Source organism: Hydra viridissima, unplaced genomic scaffold (assembly GCF_058129835.1).
Source record: "Hydra viridissima isolate aposymbiotic clone 2 unplaced genomic scaffold, HvirCarnegie_v1 scaffold_12, whole genome shotgun sequence".
Lineage (NCBI taxonomy): Eukaryota > Metazoa > Cnidaria > Hydrozoa > Anthoathecata > Hydridae > Hydra > Hydra viridissima.
In genome coordinates this window covers 5033373-5052492 of record NW_028324311.1, presented here as the reverse complement: position 1 = coordinate 5052492, position 19120 = coordinate 5033373, and the positions used below count along the sequence as shown (strand labels likewise).

Here is a 19120-nt window from a genome sequence, read left to right as displayed (position 1 = left end):
TTTGGTTTTTTTTTCTTCTTCTTTTAGAAAAGTGAAGCATTCTATGAATTCTATAGCGTAGTTGCGCTATTGAATCCTTTAGTTTTTTGTACATGTAAGTGTTAAACGAAAAAAAATGTACTTCCCGAACTAGCGTATATCTATCACAGTTATTATTATTATTGATTATGCTTATATTGTTTCTTAAATATATTGTTCTGTTTTATGTTATTTTATTCGGAATATACAGGATAGAGACTTCAACACTTATGTTAAATTGTTGTTAACAGTGTAAGCTGTGTGATTCTAGAAACTCGAAAGACTCCACTTCTTTTGTGTCTATTTTGAGTTTTTTTATTGCTAACATCCTTAGGAGCTGTCGAAAAATTTAGCTTTTTTTTTTTAGTTGTAACAGAATCAGGGATAATTTGTTCTCAACCTCCCATAAGTTTTTTTTGTTTTTCTGAATACGGATAATTCTTTTGTTTTTGCAACGGCTTATCAACGTGACAGTTTGATACCAGTCCTTTTCACCAAGGAAAAACAAAATTTCGTAATATTTGCTTTTTCGTCACAAACATTTTGCTATTTACCTTGTAAACAGTTTATGTTTAGATTGGATCGTTCTTTAAAAGAATAGTTCATTAAGAATATCTGACAGTTTGGCACGTTTGTTACATTTTCAGACACAGGCTCCGGATTAATATTTAAAAAACAGGAAATACCTATTTAAGAGTTTCTATTGGATGAATTTTTAGTTTACAAAACTGTGTGTAACAACCATTTTGATATCAACTGCAACTTTTAAAATGTAACTCTTTTGTAATCCACTTCGGAATCACATCTCTCAAACTTAACTATTTGTTTGCTATTTTATTTAAGTTGTGGGTAGTACAAACATTACTTTAACAAACTTTATATTAAAATTAATATAATTATTAAATATTAATATAGTTAATATAAATTATTTTACTATTTTATTGCATTTTTAGTTTTTGTTTATATATTTTTTATTTCTTATTTTTATTTCATTTTATTTGATCAGCAATTAAATGACTAAAAATAATTCAGACGCTCAATTGTTTGAACAATAATAGTTTTCGGACAGTAAAATATTAAGACGTGATGTCTGTCTCGACTCCTCGTAACCTTAATATTAACGAACACGTTCGAACGTTTGTAAACGTATGTTAACGAAGCACGCACTAAGATTTGAAACAAACCTTGTAAAAAACAAAAAAATTTTACGGCATGAAGAATTTTTTGGTTTCAACTGAATTTTGTAAGTTTGGGATTATCTTCATTGTTAAGATGCAAGCTTGGCATTATCTTCATTGTTAAGATTCAAGCTTGCTATTATTATGTAATGATCCTATTATTAACTTTTGATTGTAAAACAACGAGTGTTCAGCTTTATAAATCTTCTTATAATTTACTATAACAAACTTAACTCGCACCAAAAATTACGGTTTCTTCGTCAAAAAAGAAGCACTTTAAAATTCAAAAATATACCCATAATAACAACTTTAAATAAAATTCAACACCCACTTTTGAGCACTGTGTGAATCTTATCTGAATAAGGAAAAAATAAGACCTTTTTTCCAAATGTAAAAAATTATTTGTAAGTTACAAATAAAGCTATTAAAACTGTATCATTTAAGCATCATTAAACATCATCATTAAACATCAATTATTTATTAAAATTCTTTGATGTAGCAGACTGATTCGAAGTCAGTAAAATAAACTCAAAAATAAGTAGAAAAGACACGAATAAATATTTTTTTGTTAAAAAGAAAATAAAACTGCGTAAACTTTTTTTTTCTTTACTAATTTTTTTTTTTTTCATGTTCAAGTTTATTGCGCACTTCTTTGTCTTGTGATTTATGAATGAGTAACAAACCAATACAAATAAAGAACAAACCAACCAACCAAGAAACAGAAAAGACCTCGCCAAAAAAAACCATGCCGAGTAAAGCCTAAAATATATAACGAAAGACATTAATAATAGAATCGGCGTTATCAAACACCTCTAAGTGACTAGACAATTAATACTATAAAGAAACACAACTTCATTTCCAGTGTATTTTCCTGTAAAAGCTAAAAACACCTCCAACGTTTTTACTTTAGAAATGTGACCAGTCATTGCTAAATAATAGTTTAAAACTTCGTGACATTCAAAAGAAAAGAAAAAAAAAAAAAATGCCCTCACTGATGCGATGAAGTTAGCCGCTGAGTTTATAACAGTTACTTCAACAGTAGAAAGTGATAATGAAAGCGCATGCGTAAATAGAGCCCACATCATTAAATTGCACAACAGAACAAATCCAAATATCAGCACCCTCAGTGGGATATCAATCTAGAAGTACATTATTTATTTCTATTACCACTAAAATAAGAAAGTTTATTTTTTTGTCTAAAAGTCAAGGGGGGAAAGAAATTGGGTTTAAGGGAGAAAAGACAAACTTAAAGTGCTTCGAAGACAGTATTTTTGAATATAAAACATTTTTGTATTTTGACCGCCACAGTATTTCAAGCTGCTATTATTGCTATGTGGCAAATTCACTACGTAGATATCATCCCGTGAAAAATTCTAGTTTTATATAAAACGTGGAGCTTTTTTTTTTTTTGAAAAAAAAAAAAAAAAAAAAAGAAAAACAGAATGTAGAGAACATTAAAAATTAAACAGTTGTATCTTCGATATAATAATTAATAACACGTCAGCCGAAAAAGTTTTTAACTTACTGCAAGACACTTTATATTAATATCTTTTGTAAATTTTTCGATAAGTCCTATTTTGCAAATATTTTCCGTAATCGCATTTCCACCAAATGTCAACTTGCTAAATACCGACACGAGAGAAGCGCAAACGCCGGATAGAAACGCAAGTACGCTACTCACGCTAATCATCCTGAGAACAGTTGCCATAACAACAAGAGGTTCATCAGAAATCTTTCGATAATCATTTAGTATATAATCTTAAATTTTTTTCTGTAAAAAAAAAAAAAAAAAGATAAAAACAAAAAAGTCATGCAACCGATTTTCTTAAGCATATATTTGTCAACTTACATAAATTAGTCTCTGTAACTCGCTTTGTCAACTTACATAAATAAGTCTCTGTAAACTCGCTTTGAAAACGAATGCAATTTTTAGAAGTATATGCTGCTTTCTGAGAATATTTTAACAAGCATTGTAAGCGTTTGAAATTTTCACAACCAATATAATCTTAAAGCATAGTTTTTAATAAAAAATTTTAAAAATTGAAACATTCCAATCTTATAAACACCAGAATTTCACAAATAACACAACACAGAAATGCTATCGTGTTGTTACACAATAGTAAAATTACCTAAAAAGTATTCTGTATCAGTTTAAAAAAAATTTATTTGCTGTTTTATAATGATAAAAACAACCTTTGAATAAGCATTGACACTCGACAAAAAAAAGTACAGCTTAAGCGCATTTAACATCTATGAACTTTGATATTTAAAAATAATATTCTATTCACAGTTTTAAATACAATACTACAAAACGTATTACGGAGAGCATTACTTCTAAAAGTCTCGTGAAGAACTAGTTGAAAAAAAAAAATTGATAAGACGAATGATAAGATCAAAAGATGTCAAATTGACCAAAAGATAACATTAAATTCAAATTTGAAATTAAGTTTTAATTGCTTCTAAATTATATTTGTTGGATTGCTCAGAGCTTTGTTAATAGCTTGTTTGCGACATTTTTATCGAAACAACTCCATTTTATCTACTCCATGCGCCTGAATTCACAGGTACTTCACTTGTTGATTACTTGTAGTCTGCGATTATTCTTGGCAAAAGAAGAAGACTTGAAAAAGATTCAACCACCGATCAAAAGCTCTCTTTTATGTGATTGCAGCAATTTCAGATTCGTTTTTAGGCTTGCGTTCGTAATTCACAAGAACTTTGCCAATTAAATACCTGAAAAAAAAAATCACAAAAGCAAACGAGTGAAAAAAAAAACCATAGTTGACTTTTTGTTTGTTGGATTTGCGGTTCTTATGAAAACAAAACTTTATCATAATATTTATAGTACATACTTTTCATTTTTTATTTTTTCATATAATGATCGAAATTGTTTTCCTTGAAATATTAATATCCCGGTAAATAACACCAAGAACATCAATGTAGGATACATTCTTCGTAAGCACATAGTGACAAAATCAGAACCAAAACCTGGAAAAAGAGAAAAAAAAAACGATTCATCTCAATATAAACACCTTGTCTAAAATAAAATTGTGGTCAAAGGCGACTTCAACTTTTTTTAAACAGGCTGACAAAAAAAACAAAAAAAACACTAACAACAGACGAAGTTGGATAAAAAATTTAATCACACAAAAATTACAGCACCTTGATTTGGAATTACTCTCATTTAAACACTTACCTAAACAAGACATTACACCTCTAGCCACAAAGTATGGTAATGTAATCGCGAGTAGAAGTGTTACACATACAGGAGCAATTATGTTTTGCAGAATAAATAATAGATTAATATTCATAAAACCATTGCGATACACCTACAAAAATAAACCAAGCATTATACATTGATTATATACTAACTATATGTACAAAATATATATACATAATAAATGTACAAAATGTGGACAGACAATTAGCATTGAAATAAAAAATTACTCTATCAATTGCATCTTTTAACCACCAATCAGGGCCAACCATTATGATTGCACATATTATTTTCAGATGTAAGATACCCAGTGCCCAGTCCTAAAGAAATTTTAACATGCAAATAAACGCAATTATCATCATGATTATAACTATTGGCATCATCTAATTTGGATAAATACCTGCCATAAGTAAAGTAGAGGTGTTTGATCAAGAGGCACACGCAAAGGTATAACAACAACAAGTTCAAAAAAAGTGCCCAACAACAGCGGTATAAGACCGAATAATGCAATAGCAGTAATAAGGGTTTTGATAATCTAAAAAGAAAAGTCACTGTAAAAAAAAAAAGATATAAAAAACTGTAAAAAGACCAAAGAAAGAAATTTAAAATGGAAAACTTTCGGAAGATGTTTTTGAAACTTTACCACAAGGCAGAGAATTTTCAGCTTTTTTAGCAACCCTTGAATTCCAGCTGGATATGCATAAATTGCAGTCACTGCACGCAAGCATAACCAAATCAGATAAAATCCAGCAGCTGCAGTATAAAGCTCATGGATAATGGTGTTATTAAAGAAAAGAGATAGCACAGACCGACCAACCAGAACTAAATGATACAAAAAAAACATTTGTTTAACTTTATGTCTAAATAAAACCTGTTAAAACTTTGATAATACAAACACTTACCAGGAATGGTAAAGCAGCAAAATGATGCAAGTATGAAGGACACTATGCAGCAAATAATCAAAACAGTTAACTACAAAAGAAAAAGTACTGTTAATTAGTATGATAAATGCAAGTTCCTTCACCGGCTTGGTTTCTATCATGCACTCAATTCAATTTAAAAAAAAAATTCTAACCAATCATATAAAAGACTTTTTTTTAACAAAAGAGAAAAGCACTTTCTGTAGGATAAGTATGAAGTTTAAGCAATGACATTTAACCTAAACTTTTAATGAACTGGTAAAAAAAGATGTCATAATGATAAAAATATTAATTAATACATTAAATTTGCTAACAACTAGCTATACTTTAAAGTAAAACTTCTTTATTTTAAATAAGAAAAAGTAAAAACTATACAGATGGTAGAAAACCTTTTTAGCAACATTTTGGGCAAAAAATAGCCACTTCTAACAAAAAGTCAAAAATTCATAACATGCAAATTTTAATAGAATACATAGATAAAAAAATATATATAAACTATTTTTGCAGAAAGAAATAAAAATAACATCATTCAATTTAAAGCTTCAAAAAAATTTTGTGGATTTTAAAGCACAATTTTTTTTTTAGATTCCCTTAATCACACCATTAATCACATGAACTGATAGTTCATGGTTATCACATTTGCATTATCAAACACATGATTGATAACATCATCAATCACATAATCCATCACATCACCAACTACATCATCAGCCACATCGATAAAAGAAAATAACCTCAAAATACCTTTATTGCAAAATTGTTTGAACGAACATAAGCACGTACTGTAGGAGAGCCAACACCTTCTAATGCATTTTCAAGAGCTTGAGATTAGAAAATAAAAATATTTAATGCTGAATTGTAAGTACATCCTTATAGCAAATATGGCATTAAATACCTATTATAGGTGTTAAAATAGGAAAATTTTATATTACTTTACTTGCAAAATTTAAAATTATGTAAAAACTGTGTTAAAATCTGGCACTCAACTTTGATGAAGTTTTGTGATCGTACCAAGCAATTTTCCTCCCAAAAAATTTTTTACCAAAAGATTTCAATAATTCTCTGCTAGAAATGCTGTGAAGGAAGCTGCGACACAATCTTTAGCTAAGACAAAAAGATTTATGCTCACTGAAAAGCTAAAGGCCTCCAGACTTGAAAAATGCAAGAAGATCAAATTTATCCTTAAGAAGACACCGACTATTCTTTTTCTCAGATGAAAAGTATTTTACAGTGAATCCAGTCTCAAACTCTCATTATGATCAATTTATCTCATCTTTAAAGATCTCAGTTATCCCAGACAAGGTCAAGTTTGTACCTCAGACAAAGCATCCCTCACAGATTGTGATTTTTGGATTGGTCAGTTCCAATGGTAAGAAAGTACAGTATTTCTACCTTTTGGGCTGAAAATGGGTGTCCAAGACTAGATTAAAAGAGTTCTGAAGTCTTACACCTTTCCTAGGGTTCAAGCCAACTATTTTGAACCTGCAAATTATATTTTGGAAGGTTTCATACAAGATGGAGCTCTGTGTCATAAGACCAATGTTACCCAGCACTGGTTTGCTGATCACCTGAAATTCTGGCCAAAAAATATTTAGCCACCTAGCTCTCCTGACCTTAGTCCTTTAGACTTAAATATATGGGCTAACGTTCAAGCACAAATTTGTAAGCAACAGAACCCTAACATTGACCAACTCATCAATTCAATATCTTGGGCTTGGACTAGGCTAACAAACAAATACATTTAGAAGACCTGCTCAAAGTTCTAATCTTGGATTGAAGCAGTGATCACACCTGAAGGCAGTTACATTGATGTATACTAAACCTTATTGGTTGTTTATTTGATGAAACAAAAGTTTTTTCGTTTACTTTTGTCAAATATTTTTGGGTTCCAAAGTTTTATCTCAGAAAAGTGCCAAATTTTAACACGTGTATGGTAACACAGAAATTATTAAACTTTGACAAGAATTATTTTTACAAAAATAATAAAGAATTAAACTGTTTTCTAAAATGTTTTTTTAAAATATGCTTACGAATTCCTCTAGGGACTGGTCCACGCTGCCACTTTCCATGGTTGTCAACATGAATTATCTATAAAACAGATACATAAACAGATAGAATGAACAAATAAACTTCAAGAAAATAATCTTTTTTTAAATAAACAGATAACTCTTATACTAATTAAATTTTAAATATCTTTTTCATTTAAAACAAATTTTTTATATATTAATAAATTTATATTTAATCAAAAAATGCAAATGAAAACATTTTTTTAAAAAAACTTTTGATTCATAAAGCATGTTAAGATCATAAAACATAAAATCACTCACTCTATCTGGGGGAGAATCTTTCAAATCTACATCACCAACTAAGTATGACTGCAAGTCCCTTAAATTAAAGTATATATGTAAAAAAAGTATATTAAAAACAAAAAGTATATAATAAGTATATACAAAAATAAAATATATTAAAAAAAATATAAAAAGTACACAATAAGTATATATAGAACTAAAGTATATTAAAAACATATAAAAAGTATATAATAAGTATATATAGAACTAAAGTATATTAAAAACATATAAAAAGTATATAATAAGTATATATGTAAAAAAAAAAGTTTATTAAAAACATACAAAAAGGAAGCTGTGATTGAAGAAGCAAGAAAAAAAAAAGTTTTAAACTTCACTTCACTTTATTGTGTTACTAATTTTTTTTGCAGAGAGAAGATGAAATAGTATTGAAGAAAACAAAAACATTATTTATGTAATAAGGTTGCAATAAAAAATTAGTTTTTAAAAATCAAGCTCAATAACCCCTTTTAAACCATTTTAAAAAAAGTATAAAAGATTTAATAACAGAAAAAACACCCCAAAAGCCATCATTTATACTTTTATTTACAGTGATGTAATACTATTAAACAATGTGTCTAAATTTCTAGCAACATACAGTACACTGGCTGCAACACGAACCCAAATTTGAATGAAGACTTTCAACCATTTTCTGGCATGCCCTTGCTCAAGAAAAGCAGGAAGGATAACTTGGAGTAGCAACAACTCTAACGACATCTCACTTATTGGAGCATCACTACAAATAAATTTGGCAGACATATTTGTATATTGATAACTTTTCATGGCATATTCAAAATCAAACTTGAATGTAACTTATAAATATTTCCAGTTAAAAAAAATTTGAAAACAAAAACTTACCCACTTAAAGACATATTGAAAGGAGTAAGACTTTTACAAGTGAACTTTATTAGTTGAACAGGTGTCCATACCAAAACCAAGATAGTTGTCCCAAAAACAAGCTGTCATAATAAAATGTAAAATATTAATGCTAAAAAATTCTTTAGCTTGAATCAAATAACAAATATTTAAAAGCTACTAAAATTTGTTACCAAGGAAAGCAAAAATCTTCTTGCATGGCCAAGCACTCCAAGCCGAATCATCTATTTTAATAAAAAAAATTATCAAAATAAAAATATATTATCATTAGAACTTTAACTACACCAGAAAATAATAACAAAAAGAATTATATACCTCTTTTACAGGATGAAACTGAGGATCGTTGATATTACGCAAGAACCACAAAACACCAGGTCGTAAAATCTTAGTTTAGAACACAATATTTGTATATGAATTGTCATGTATATTATAAACATAAAATATGAAATAAAATTCATACAATCTGTGTACTATACCCTCAATCTGAATATTTATGAGTATATAACTTTGTAAATGAGATAACAAAATGAACATTTTAGTGTTTTTGTACACTTTTGTATAGCATAAAATTTGGAAGAATTGTGTAACAATTTATGTATACACTTTTTAGTAAAAGAATAATAATAATACTATTTTTATTGCTGTGTAAATAGTTTATGATTTTGAACCACTATTATTATTATTGCATTAACATTATTATTATTATATTAACATTATTATTATTTCATTAATATTAGATTGTTATACTAAAACTAATATTAGAAATTATTTCAAAACTTATAAAGTAGTATCTTTGAATATTTCATCAAATATTTTATTTTTTAAAAGTATAACTTTATTCGCAAAATCAAATTTAATGAAAGATTTTTTCATTAAGTCTGATTTTATCTTAAATCAAAGAATAACTAGAATCATAATGCTCCATTTTCCTCCCTCAATAATATTCTATTTACCTCCCTCAACAGCATAACAAATGCAGCAAAGTAAAAAACATATAACATGCCAGCTAACCAATGTAAAAAAGTTGCAGTACCTAAAATCATATTGAGACTTAAAAGATAAAAACTTAATTTAAAAAAAAAAAAAAAACATTAAAAAAAGACTTGAATAAATATTAATCATTAAACAATAAATACTCTCAGCAAACTTTGTACCACAATGATTATTAGGTGTTGTGCAAAAACTCACCTTTAATGAGAAGTTAAAAGCTTCAATAGAAAAAAAGATTCCAAAGTAACTTGTACTTTCTTTTTACCCCTTACCTGGAGCATATATAAAACTCTCTTTGCGGTCTTTCAATGTGATTGCAAACAATGGCTAAAATATATATATATTCAAGTTAATCTCATGAGCACATGAACCAAAAATAATATTTACAAAAAAAACTTTTATTAGCTATCTAAATTGAAGGTCCTTAAAGTAATGATCAATTATTGATTTCATTAAAAAAACTTTCTTACTGTTCAATTCTGTTTACTAAAATTCTGTTTACTAGCTCTAATTCTAATTTGTTAACATATTTGTTGCTAAGAATAAAGTTACTCAAAAAACAGACGAAAGTTTTTTCACCATTTCCTTATGTTGGCACATACAACTGTAAATCACAATGATTATAACTAATACTTTTTTAGCATTTAAATAAACATAATGCAAAAAAGTAACATGGTGATACATAAACAATACAATAGCAACACAGACAATCTAGTTTTTACTTCTTAATCACTAAAAAAAAAATGCTGGTTTTTACTTCTTAGTCAGTTAAAAAAAAAAAAAAAAGGCTGATTTTAAAATTTAAGAAACCTACAAGTGAACATATATCCAACCACCATCCACATATTAACGGGAACAGTCCTATTTCCAGTACCATCAACAATGATACCTAATAATAAAATAAGAAAAATTACCAATGTGTCACTTTATAAGGAGAAAAATTTTCATTAACCGTAAAATTTTAGTAATACCTTAAGTATAATGTAGCACAACCCAATTGTCTTACGAACCCTAAAAAAGTTACAAAAAACTAAATATATGACTTTGCCCTTCTCATAAACTGAAAATTCTTTTAGTCTAAATATTCATTATTAATGTCATAACAAAATACACAAGTTCTTTATTGCAAGTTCTTTCTTAAAGGTCTTTGACTGGAATTGAAATTAGATGGAACCAAAAGTTCATATGTAAAAACTAAATTTCTAACTGCATTTTATTAGGCTCTTTGCAATTATGTTTTTTCTCACTTTTATCTCTTTTATCGCGCTTTTATCTCTTTTCTCAATTAGGTATGTTACATAATATTGAAAGGTTGAAACAAATTTTTTTAACAACTTAAAAAAACATTTTCAATTAAATAGAACCCTTTTTTAAAAAACATTTTTGCACAAAATAAGTTAATTTGTATTCCTTAACAAAGTTTCAAAAAATAATTAATATACAAGATAAAATAAATAAAATGTAAAAATACCGTTTAAATGATGTGTAGCAAAGCACAGACTGAATTTAAAGTTAAAAAAAACATACTGCAAACTTTTTTAAAAAAATTGAGAAACTAGTGTGTACAAATAAAAAAAATGCATATTTTTAAAAACACTGAAACTTGATGTGAGAAGATACATAGATAAGAATCAATGAAAAAGCAATGAACAAGTAGCCACATAACAGAACTACTCCACCATCAAAATCAGTGCCTGTAATCTAAACAACCAAAAGCAAGATTAAATAAAAAAAAAAGTGTATGCATATTGAAAAAAGCTATAACCATTAAAATTGAATATTAGTTTAGAAGCAATTATGTTATTGCTGATTTCCTAGGTGATTTACAACAAAGACATTTTATTTATACCTGTGCATTTATCCTTGTCCATGAGAGTAAAGCTTGGCCAACATGATAAGGGCAAAATGCTAAACAAATCCAAAGGAATGTTTTTGGTGCTATTTTTTTAAAAAATTTAAGTGTTCTTAATTAGAAAAATTGTAAACTTTAAAATACTGTGTTTGAAACATAAAAACTGCAATTTGATAAAAAAAAGTTTAACATCAATAAGTCTAAATTTGTTCTACTATATTATGAAAATTATTCCAGAAAAGTTTAATGTCAATAAGTCTAAATTTAATATACTATGAAAGGTATGCACTCTGGACTGCGTGGAAAACTCACTTGTGCATCAACTTGCTCTGCACTTCCACTATTTGTTTAGTCAAAACTCAAATCTTGCAATATTTCAAAAACTTTTTTTCACTTATTTGTTGTAAGATGTTTTTAGAATTTTAATGAACTTATTAACAGTTTCTAGAAGTTTCAAATAAATTAAAAAATCCAGCATTTGTTATCCATAAATCAATAGTAAATAAGCCCAATTTTAAAGCATAAAGTCTGAATTTTGTAACTGACAAGCATAAGTCTGAATTGAAATATGCATCAGCAAATGATGTTTTTCAATTTCTTACAACTAGTGAAACATATACTGCAAAAGAATTTAATGCAAAATGCACATTCCTTTTCAAGATATTAAAGAAACTAATATTTCAACTGTTAGGCAAATGGATAGGCCTGGTTCAAGTATGATAAGCAAATAGTGAAACATATCATTTGAAAAAAAGTACAATGCTAATCAATTGTATTATGTTTTAAACATTTAATACCAGATTTTTGTTTCAGGACAGTTAAGAGTGGAGGGGTTAGTAAACTGAAAAGGGAGAAAACTGGAAAAAGATGGCGCCTACAATGGATTTTATGGCTTCATAAACATTTTAAAAGGAAAGAAATTTTTATCGATAAGTTTTTAAATTTGCTTTAATAAAAACAATGAGTTCAAGAATTATGATTTTGTACGATTTGATTTGTAATATGATTCATAAATTGTTATAAATTTGTGATCTATGATTTGTAAATTTGTATTTGTAATTATGGTGCACAACATGTGAGAAAATTTAAGTAAAAAAAAAACCTGGTTAGAAAATAACAGGTTGGTTACTTTTTAAATGAGGTTTTGTTTATTTAAATATTTTCAATGGTTGCATTTTGGATGCATTAAGATGGACAAATAAAAAATGTTTCCCAGCTGCACTTTTTAAATTTTGTTTTGTAACAAAGAACTTGATGTATTTTTGTTTAACAATCTTGTAACTGCATTCCTACGAACCCTCAAAACCTAGAAACAGAACTGTGACAAAACTAATGGAAAAATAGATAAATAAAAGACTATTAGATAACCTATTAATATGACCAATTACTACCTACTGGGAAAGCATACATTCAATATGTTAATATTTTAATGTAAACATTAAAAAATTTGTCAAACTCTTCAACAGTATTTTTAAAAAAAACTTATAAGTAAAATGTATAAGTTAAAAAGATTCATATACTTATTAAAATCTGATATCAAAATATAAGCTAAATATAAGCTGCTATTAATAAATTTCTTAATAAATACAAACATAAATTATTTCAATCTTAAAATAATTTTGATAGCAATAAGAAAAAAATTTATAAGTATTATAAATAATTTTTTTTTTACCAAAGACTAAAACAAAAGTTGTATTCAAAGAGATGATCCAAAACACATGCTCCTAAAAACAAAAAGATGATCCAAAAGACGTGCTCTTAAGAATTCCATGCAAAAGAAATGTTCTGGATTGTGTAGAAATAAAAAAAGTCTTAAATTTCTATACAATCAAGATTATCATATTATTATATAGAAATATAAACTAATTGCAACTTACCAAAAACACAAAAGATCCATCAATGCCCAAAAACTAAGAATTATATAGAAAAGTTTAGTATTGTGACACCCAAGTAAAATTCATTTTTATTAAAATTTTATTATTTATGAAAGTACTTCTTGTTTTTGTACTAAAGCTTGTATTGCTTTGTGCAATAAAATATTTTGGGCAAAAAATGATTGATCATTTTTTTGTTCCACAAGTGTCCACCACAAAATAAACATTTTGATTTAAAGTAAATTTTAGTTAAGTGCACTGGAAAACAAATTCACTTTGATATATAATTTGTATATACATATAATTTGTTTTTAAGTTTTTTTTGTAAACAATTTATGCACTAAAGTTTTGAGCTTGTTAATTTAATAAAAATATTGAAAAAAAGATAACAAGAAATTAGTTTAAAAGCTTTTTTTTTTTTAATTAATAGTTATGAAAAAAGTCTAGTGCAACTTTTTAGTCTCAACTTTATTTACAAAATTATTAAAATGTATACTTAAATACTTAAATGTATTACTTAAAGTGTATACTTAAATACTTAAATTTAAAGTGTATACAATATACTTAAATGTATTAGTTAAAAACCAGCTACTTAAGTGTTTACTATAAATAAAATATTTCAAGCCTACTTTTTCCCAAGTTAAATCTTCTAAAATGGCGTCTGGATTCCATCCAACTTCTTCAAAAGCATTTCCATCATCTTCGTTTGCATTATTAATATCTTCATTTTCATTTCTTTCTATATTCTCATGAGCATGATGAATATTATTTTGTGGTATCGCCACATGATTCCCTTCTTGTTCCAAAGGCTCAGGATTTTCTATAGGAATAGGGTTGGGTTGTTCTTGACGATTTCGAGGATGTATCTAAAAAATATATAGTTAAAAAACTAAAAATAATTAAAATTGTCTATTTATACTCTTTACTTTATTTTTCTGTCAAACTTACTCTATGAGCAATTAAGTTTCGAATAAAAACATCAACTTGTATCGGCTGAATGTTGTTGTCCTGGTCATTTAACCAGTCAGGCCCACCATGAATAGTAAATTGCTCTCTGAGCCATAACAACATGATGAAACCACCAACTGTAACACCCACTACAGCACCACCATAAACAATATCAAGCAATATATTTTCCCTAAAATCCAACTTGACAGTTTGACTATGATTCAAATAAATTACAAAAATATTCATAAACTTGCTATAATGATAAAATGTTAAAGATAAAATGTCGTGATGAATAAAAATACTTACAGTGAAAGCATATCCATAGGAAGAACAATCAAAGAGTGAAGTGAACCAGCAAATAAACATTTGTAAACACGATCTAAGTAAAAAAAAAATTCATAATTTTTCAATAAGATTGCAGTTGCAAGTTGCTGTAGAAGGTTGCTGGCAGTAGATGAATGTTACAAAAAATCCATTACAAATCAAAATCAACCACCAAACCAAATAAAAACTAACTACAATACAATTGAAAAAGCTTTTAAAAAATAAAGTCAGAGAAAACATAGAGCACTGAAAATATTAAAATACAACTTACAAGCAGTTAGTGGAACAACTCCCAACCAAGCAACAACAACTAATGTATAATGCAACCAGTAACGCAATGCTCGCAGAATGTTTTTCCCTAAGCCTTGCATTAATTCCACAAGAGGTATTGATTTAGGCATGTCTGGAGAATAAACTAAAGCAACAAATTTCAACAAGGTAGAGTTTTTAACTTACAGAAAATATTTGAAGGTAACATTTTATCACCAATTAAGTAATTAAAATCAATTCACATTATATTTTCACTGAAAGCTTAATATTAAAAATCCAGCTGAAACACTGAGTCATACTGCTGAAAATTGCATTGTTTTATATTTTATTAATAATTTCTAAATAAACAAATTTAATAGTGGAAACATTAAATAGCTTTAGATCTTCAATGACATTGTGATTAGTGATTTTAGATCTTCAATAGATCTTATGATTAGTGATTATAGATTTTCAATCTCTGACATTTTGAAAGATTTTTATTAGCCTAAGTTAACATTTTTTCCATGATAAAAAAAATTTTTCTAAAATAATTCATAACCCATTTAAGTTTGGTTTCTCAGTAGTCCTTGATATATTTAAGAAAATAAAATTGCAACAACCTACCTGGCCTAAAGGTAAACTTGTGGTTGCAAAGCTCACAATATCTATTAGATAAAAAAAAATCTTATAATGTAACTCACTAATAGTAATCAGCAGATCAAGTAGACTTTGAGGTGAATGACTTTTATCTTTTGTTGCTGTACAGTAACAATGGCAATAAAATAATGTATTAATACTAAATAAATAAAGGCTTTTGTGATATTTTGCATAGTTCAAAACCTGTTTTAATGTTACAATCATAAACATCTTATGGTGTCCACATCTTTCAATGAATCAATATTTTTAGTTATTTTTTCAATGGTATTAAGTATGGAAAAATGGCTAATTCCCTTTTAAAAAATTTTTAAAAATAGCTCAGTTTTTACAAGTAATTTTGTATTACTTGGATTTTGGTTAAAGTAGATGTCCAACGTGAACTACAACTATACAGTTTTCTGAAAAAGGATAGAAAGTGTCAAGTTGCCACAAGTAGAATAACAGTTTACAACAGTCACACAAGTTAAATAATTTTTTAACAAATTTATGTCTTTGTTAGAAATTGCTATATCACAGTAGATATTGCCTACAATTAAAAATTGTAAGCAATATCTACTGTGATATAGCAATTTCTATTGGATTATATTACTTTTTAGGTACAGTTGGGAAACTTATAACCATGACAACCAGTTTTTTTAGGAAATTACCTTGAGAAATGAGACTTTAACTAAAGTTTATACAAACTTTGCAAAATTGATTTCAGTTTTCTAATTTCAAAAATTTTAAACTTATATAAATTTTTTTTTTTTTCAATTTTTCTTAACAAACTTTTAAATTTTTAGTTTTTATCAAACTAATACATATAATTCTACTGCTACCTTACATACCCCTAGAAAACTGAGGCATGGGCCGTTATCTAAACAGGACATTAAATGAACTAAGTGTTTTACACTAAGGCTGTTTTACACAAAGGCTGTTTTGATAAACAGTATTGGTAATGAAATATTTTCACTTAAAATATTTTCAAGTGAAACAGATTTTCAAGTGAAAAGTTACTTACTCCTTTTTGCTGTGCTTTAACCAAAGAACCAAACTTTAAAAAAAAAAAAAATTGATATATATATATATATATATACACATTATTTTCATTATTTTCATTTTATTAATTCACAACTTTAAGAAATACTCAACAGAAATTGCACAGAACATAATGATGCAACTAGTCACATTACAATACAGGAAAATAAAAAATTAACAAAATTAAAAATTTTTTATTTGTATATCAATTGAATTAAGATTTAAATTTTTCAGGTCATTTTGAACCATTATCTAACTGATAGATCATTCATGTGCATTTTATGCTTGGAATGTGTAAGCCTTATTTTGTCAATTATTTCCTTGTACATAACTTGGTCAATAACACCATTAACACAGTAAATAAGAATAACTAAGTTTCAACTGAAGCAGCTGCAAACATTTCCTCTAGCATGTTTACCATTTGAAAGTTTTTTACCATTTGAAAGTTTTTACCATTTGAAAGTTTTTGCTTAGTTTTAAACTTTTAACCAACAGGATCTCAAACAAACTTTATTTTATCAGATCTAAATCCCATAAATTTTCATTATTCCTTCTAGAGAATATTGGCTTAGTCTTTTGAAGTGAAGAGCTCAATTAACGCAATCTAACTCTTATAAGAATTACATCATTATTCAATTTCCATTGTTTATCTACTGTAAAACTCCTATCTAACAGTAAATTTCAATATTATAAAGCAAAAAATAAACTCATCTTTTTGACTGCTCATACATACATACATACATACATACATACATACATACATACATACATACATAAAGAAAACTAATAAATTAAAACTGATCATGCATTATAATAAATTTTCACTTAATTAAATACAGCTAATTATACAAAAGTAAAATTTAAGTTTGGTTTAAGTTACGAAGAAAATCTCTCTTTATAGATTAAAGTTTCAATTGTTACTTCTAATTACAGTGTATAAAATTATTTTAAAGAAAGATTTTACCAATCTTGGTGAATGTATTTGATGCTCCCTGTGCATAGGCATGGGTAGTGCAGAGGTTTTTCATTTGTACCTTCTGCACGACATACTCTGCAACAATCTACTTTAAGAAAATAAAAGTAAACAAGACAAATTACATAATTTTACATTTTATCATATGCTTGTTAAATATGCTATATAAAATTAGTAACATCTTAAATAAATTTTAAAAATTTTATTATTATTTTTTGGTCAAGTAATGCAATAAAATAAAATTTCAAAAATTTAACGTTTACAGCCAGCTACAAATATTATCAAGTGGCTTATGGAATCTAGATTATTCAATTAGAAAAATTTTCATTTTTTCTAGCTTTATATAAATCAAAAATATTAAAATAACCATTTTTATGTAATAGAAATGCAAAAAAAAAAAAAAAAAAAAAAAAAAAAAAAGGCAATAAAATCATGTTTATTTATACCCCAAATACAGATACCTATATAATACATACCATCTGATCGATCTTCAAAATCAGTATCACTATAAATGTCATTCATTCTTTAGTTATTTCTTCGAATTATTCTACTAAAAACTTTTTTCTGAAGATAAGTACTTAGTCAGTACTCATTTTCTCTCATTTTTATCACGAAGACATTGTTTTCATCCTTAAACGAAACCATGTTTTGAGTGACATCATATTTTTAGTTCCGTTTATTTTAACTGCTTTTGCTAGTCCGATTATTTCTCCGTGCCTCACACGTCGGCTTCCCTAAGTGGTCAGATTAAACAGGCTCTTAAAATATAGGGGGAGGAAGCAGGATTTTATTTAAAGCTATCTTTTTTTTTTTTTTTACGTACTTAATTTTTAAAATCAAGCTCAAACATAACTCCTACATTAAAATCTTATAAAAAATTCTATATCATCAAAGCAAAAAGTTCGTAAAACAAATTAAAACAACAAAAAAAAAAACAACAAAAAAAAGACAAAATGGACATGATCACTAAATAATTCCATCTTAGGATATTAGAGACCTAACAAGGAACAGTAATTTTAACAAGATTAAATAGTATGTTGGTGGTTAAAAAAAGTATCGCATTAATATTTACAGGGTGTGTGAAGCGATTTTTAAAACCAAATTTATATTTCTTTTCAGGCTTTGCTTTTTTAAGACTTGTTTGCGTTCTTACCAGCAAATTTAATGAAATATTTTTTTAATTAAGTTTGCTAAAAAAAACGTTTGAATATTCTTGAAATAAAGGCGGGGGGGGGGGGGGGTAGATTTATTAGGATCAGTGTTTCAGATTCCCGTAACATTCGGAAATGAAGTAGCAATAAATTAACGTTTTAACTTGATTATTTGATCTCTTGAAGATAAAGATAATGCGTCGATTGTGGTGAAAGCGAGACTATCTTTTTAACATTTTAATACTTCTATGATTGAGCAAATTTATTTTCTCGGTTTTATGGAACAAATTAAGTGGATTAATATTCTTTTAAAGACTGCTCGGTGTAATTCTAGCCTAATTTTGCTAAAAATTTCATCAAGGGAATGTAACTCTATGCAGCAGATTTAATTAATGATCCAGTAATAAATGGAACTTTCCATTCAAAGCAGTTAACATGTTATGACTGTTCCAATTTAATCAAAAGTATCAAAAATTCCACAATTTGGAAAATTTATGCAGTAAAGCCTATTCTAGTACTTTTTAACTTTCT

General features: G+C 27.1%; 2 protein-coding genes across 4 annotated transcripts; both read right to left on the bottom strand.

Moving 5' to 3' along the window:
- Positions 1-1747: 1747 nt before the first annotated feature.
- On the bottom strand, positions 1748-3172 carry LOC149880930 (transmembrane protein 42-like). 2 transcript variants are annotated; one of them, XM_090069858.1, is made up of 4 exons: positions 3046-3172; positions 2722-2967; positions 2189-2335; positions 1748-1955 (listed from the first exon to the last, which is right to left on the bottom strand). In XM_090069858.1, the coding sequence occupies exons 2-4, from the start codon at positions 2902-2904 to the stop codon at positions 1806-1808; spliced, it is 480 nt and encodes a 159-aa protein (XP_089925984.1). In that variant the 5' UTR covers positions 2905-2967; positions 3046-3172; the 3' UTR covers positions 1748-1805. The 2 variants fall into 2 exon arrangements, with proteins under 2 accessions (XP_089925984.1, XP_089925985.1); XM_090069859.1 differs by having other exon boundaries at positions 2878-2967.
- Positions 3123-18125, bottom strand: LOC145194172 (E3 ubiquitin-protein ligase MARCHF6-like). 2 transcript variants are annotated; one of them, XM_090069857.1, is made up of 31 exons: positions 17915-18125; positions 17430-17526; positions 16449-16481; positions 15416-15456; positions 14814-14957; positions 14525-14597; positions 14219-14408; positions 13900-14136; positions 13274-13306; positions 13069-13120; positions 11394-11452; positions 11165-11245; positions 11016-11044; positions 10516-10555; positions 10359-10433; positions 9817-9871; positions 9508-9587; positions 8870-8938; positions 8728-8778; positions 8537-8637; positions 8277-8414; positions 7661-7718; positions 7364-7421; positions 6078-6154; positions 5316-5385; positions 5057-5235; positions 4814-4948; positions 4644-4733; positions 4393-4525; positions 4049-4184; positions 3123-3929 (listed from the first exon to the last, which is right to left on the bottom strand). In XM_090069857.1, the coding sequence occupies exons 1-31, from the start codon at positions 17958-17960 to the stop codon at positions 3854-3856; spliced, it is 2736 nt and encodes a 911-aa protein (XP_089925983.1). In that variant the 5' UTR covers positions 17961-18125; the 3' UTR covers positions 3123-3853. The 2 variants fall into 2 exon arrangements, with proteins under 2 accessions (XP_089925983.1, XP_089925982.1); XM_090069856.1 differs by having other exon boundaries at positions 17430-17529; positions 17915-18121.
- Between the last annotated feature and the right edge of the window lie 995 nt (positions 18126-19120).

What these genes read in the sequence shown, in the direction of transcription:
- LOC149880930 (XM_090069858.1), bottom strand. Translation starts at nt 2,904, where the DNA reads ATGGCAACTGTTCTCAGGATGATTAGCGTGAGTAGCGTACTTGCGTTT. An exon ending in TTAATATAAAGTGTCTTGCA is followed by an intron (nt 2,336 to 2,721) that starts GTAAGTTAAAAA and finishes ATGTACTTCTAG; the next exon opens with ATTGATATCCCACTGAGGGT. An exon ending in CGGCTAACTTCATCGCATCA is followed by an intron (nt 1,956 to 2,188) that starts GTGAGGGCATTT and finishes TATATATTTTAG; the next exon opens with GCTTTACTCGGCATGGTTTT.
- LOC145194172 (XM_090069856.1), bottom strand. Translation starts at nt 17,960, where the DNA reads ATGAATGACATTTATAGTGATACTGATTTTGAAGATCGATCAGATG. An exon ending in AACTTTTGTTTTAGTCTTTG is followed by an intron (nt 11,453 to 13,068) that starts GTAAAAAAAAAA and finishes GGATTTGTTTAG; the next exon opens with CATTTTGCCCTTATCATGTT. An exon ending in GAAGATTTTTGCTTTCCTTG is followed by an intron (nt 8,638 to 8,727) that starts GTAACAAATTTT and finishes TTATTATGACAG; the next exon opens with CTTGTTTTTGGGACAACTAT.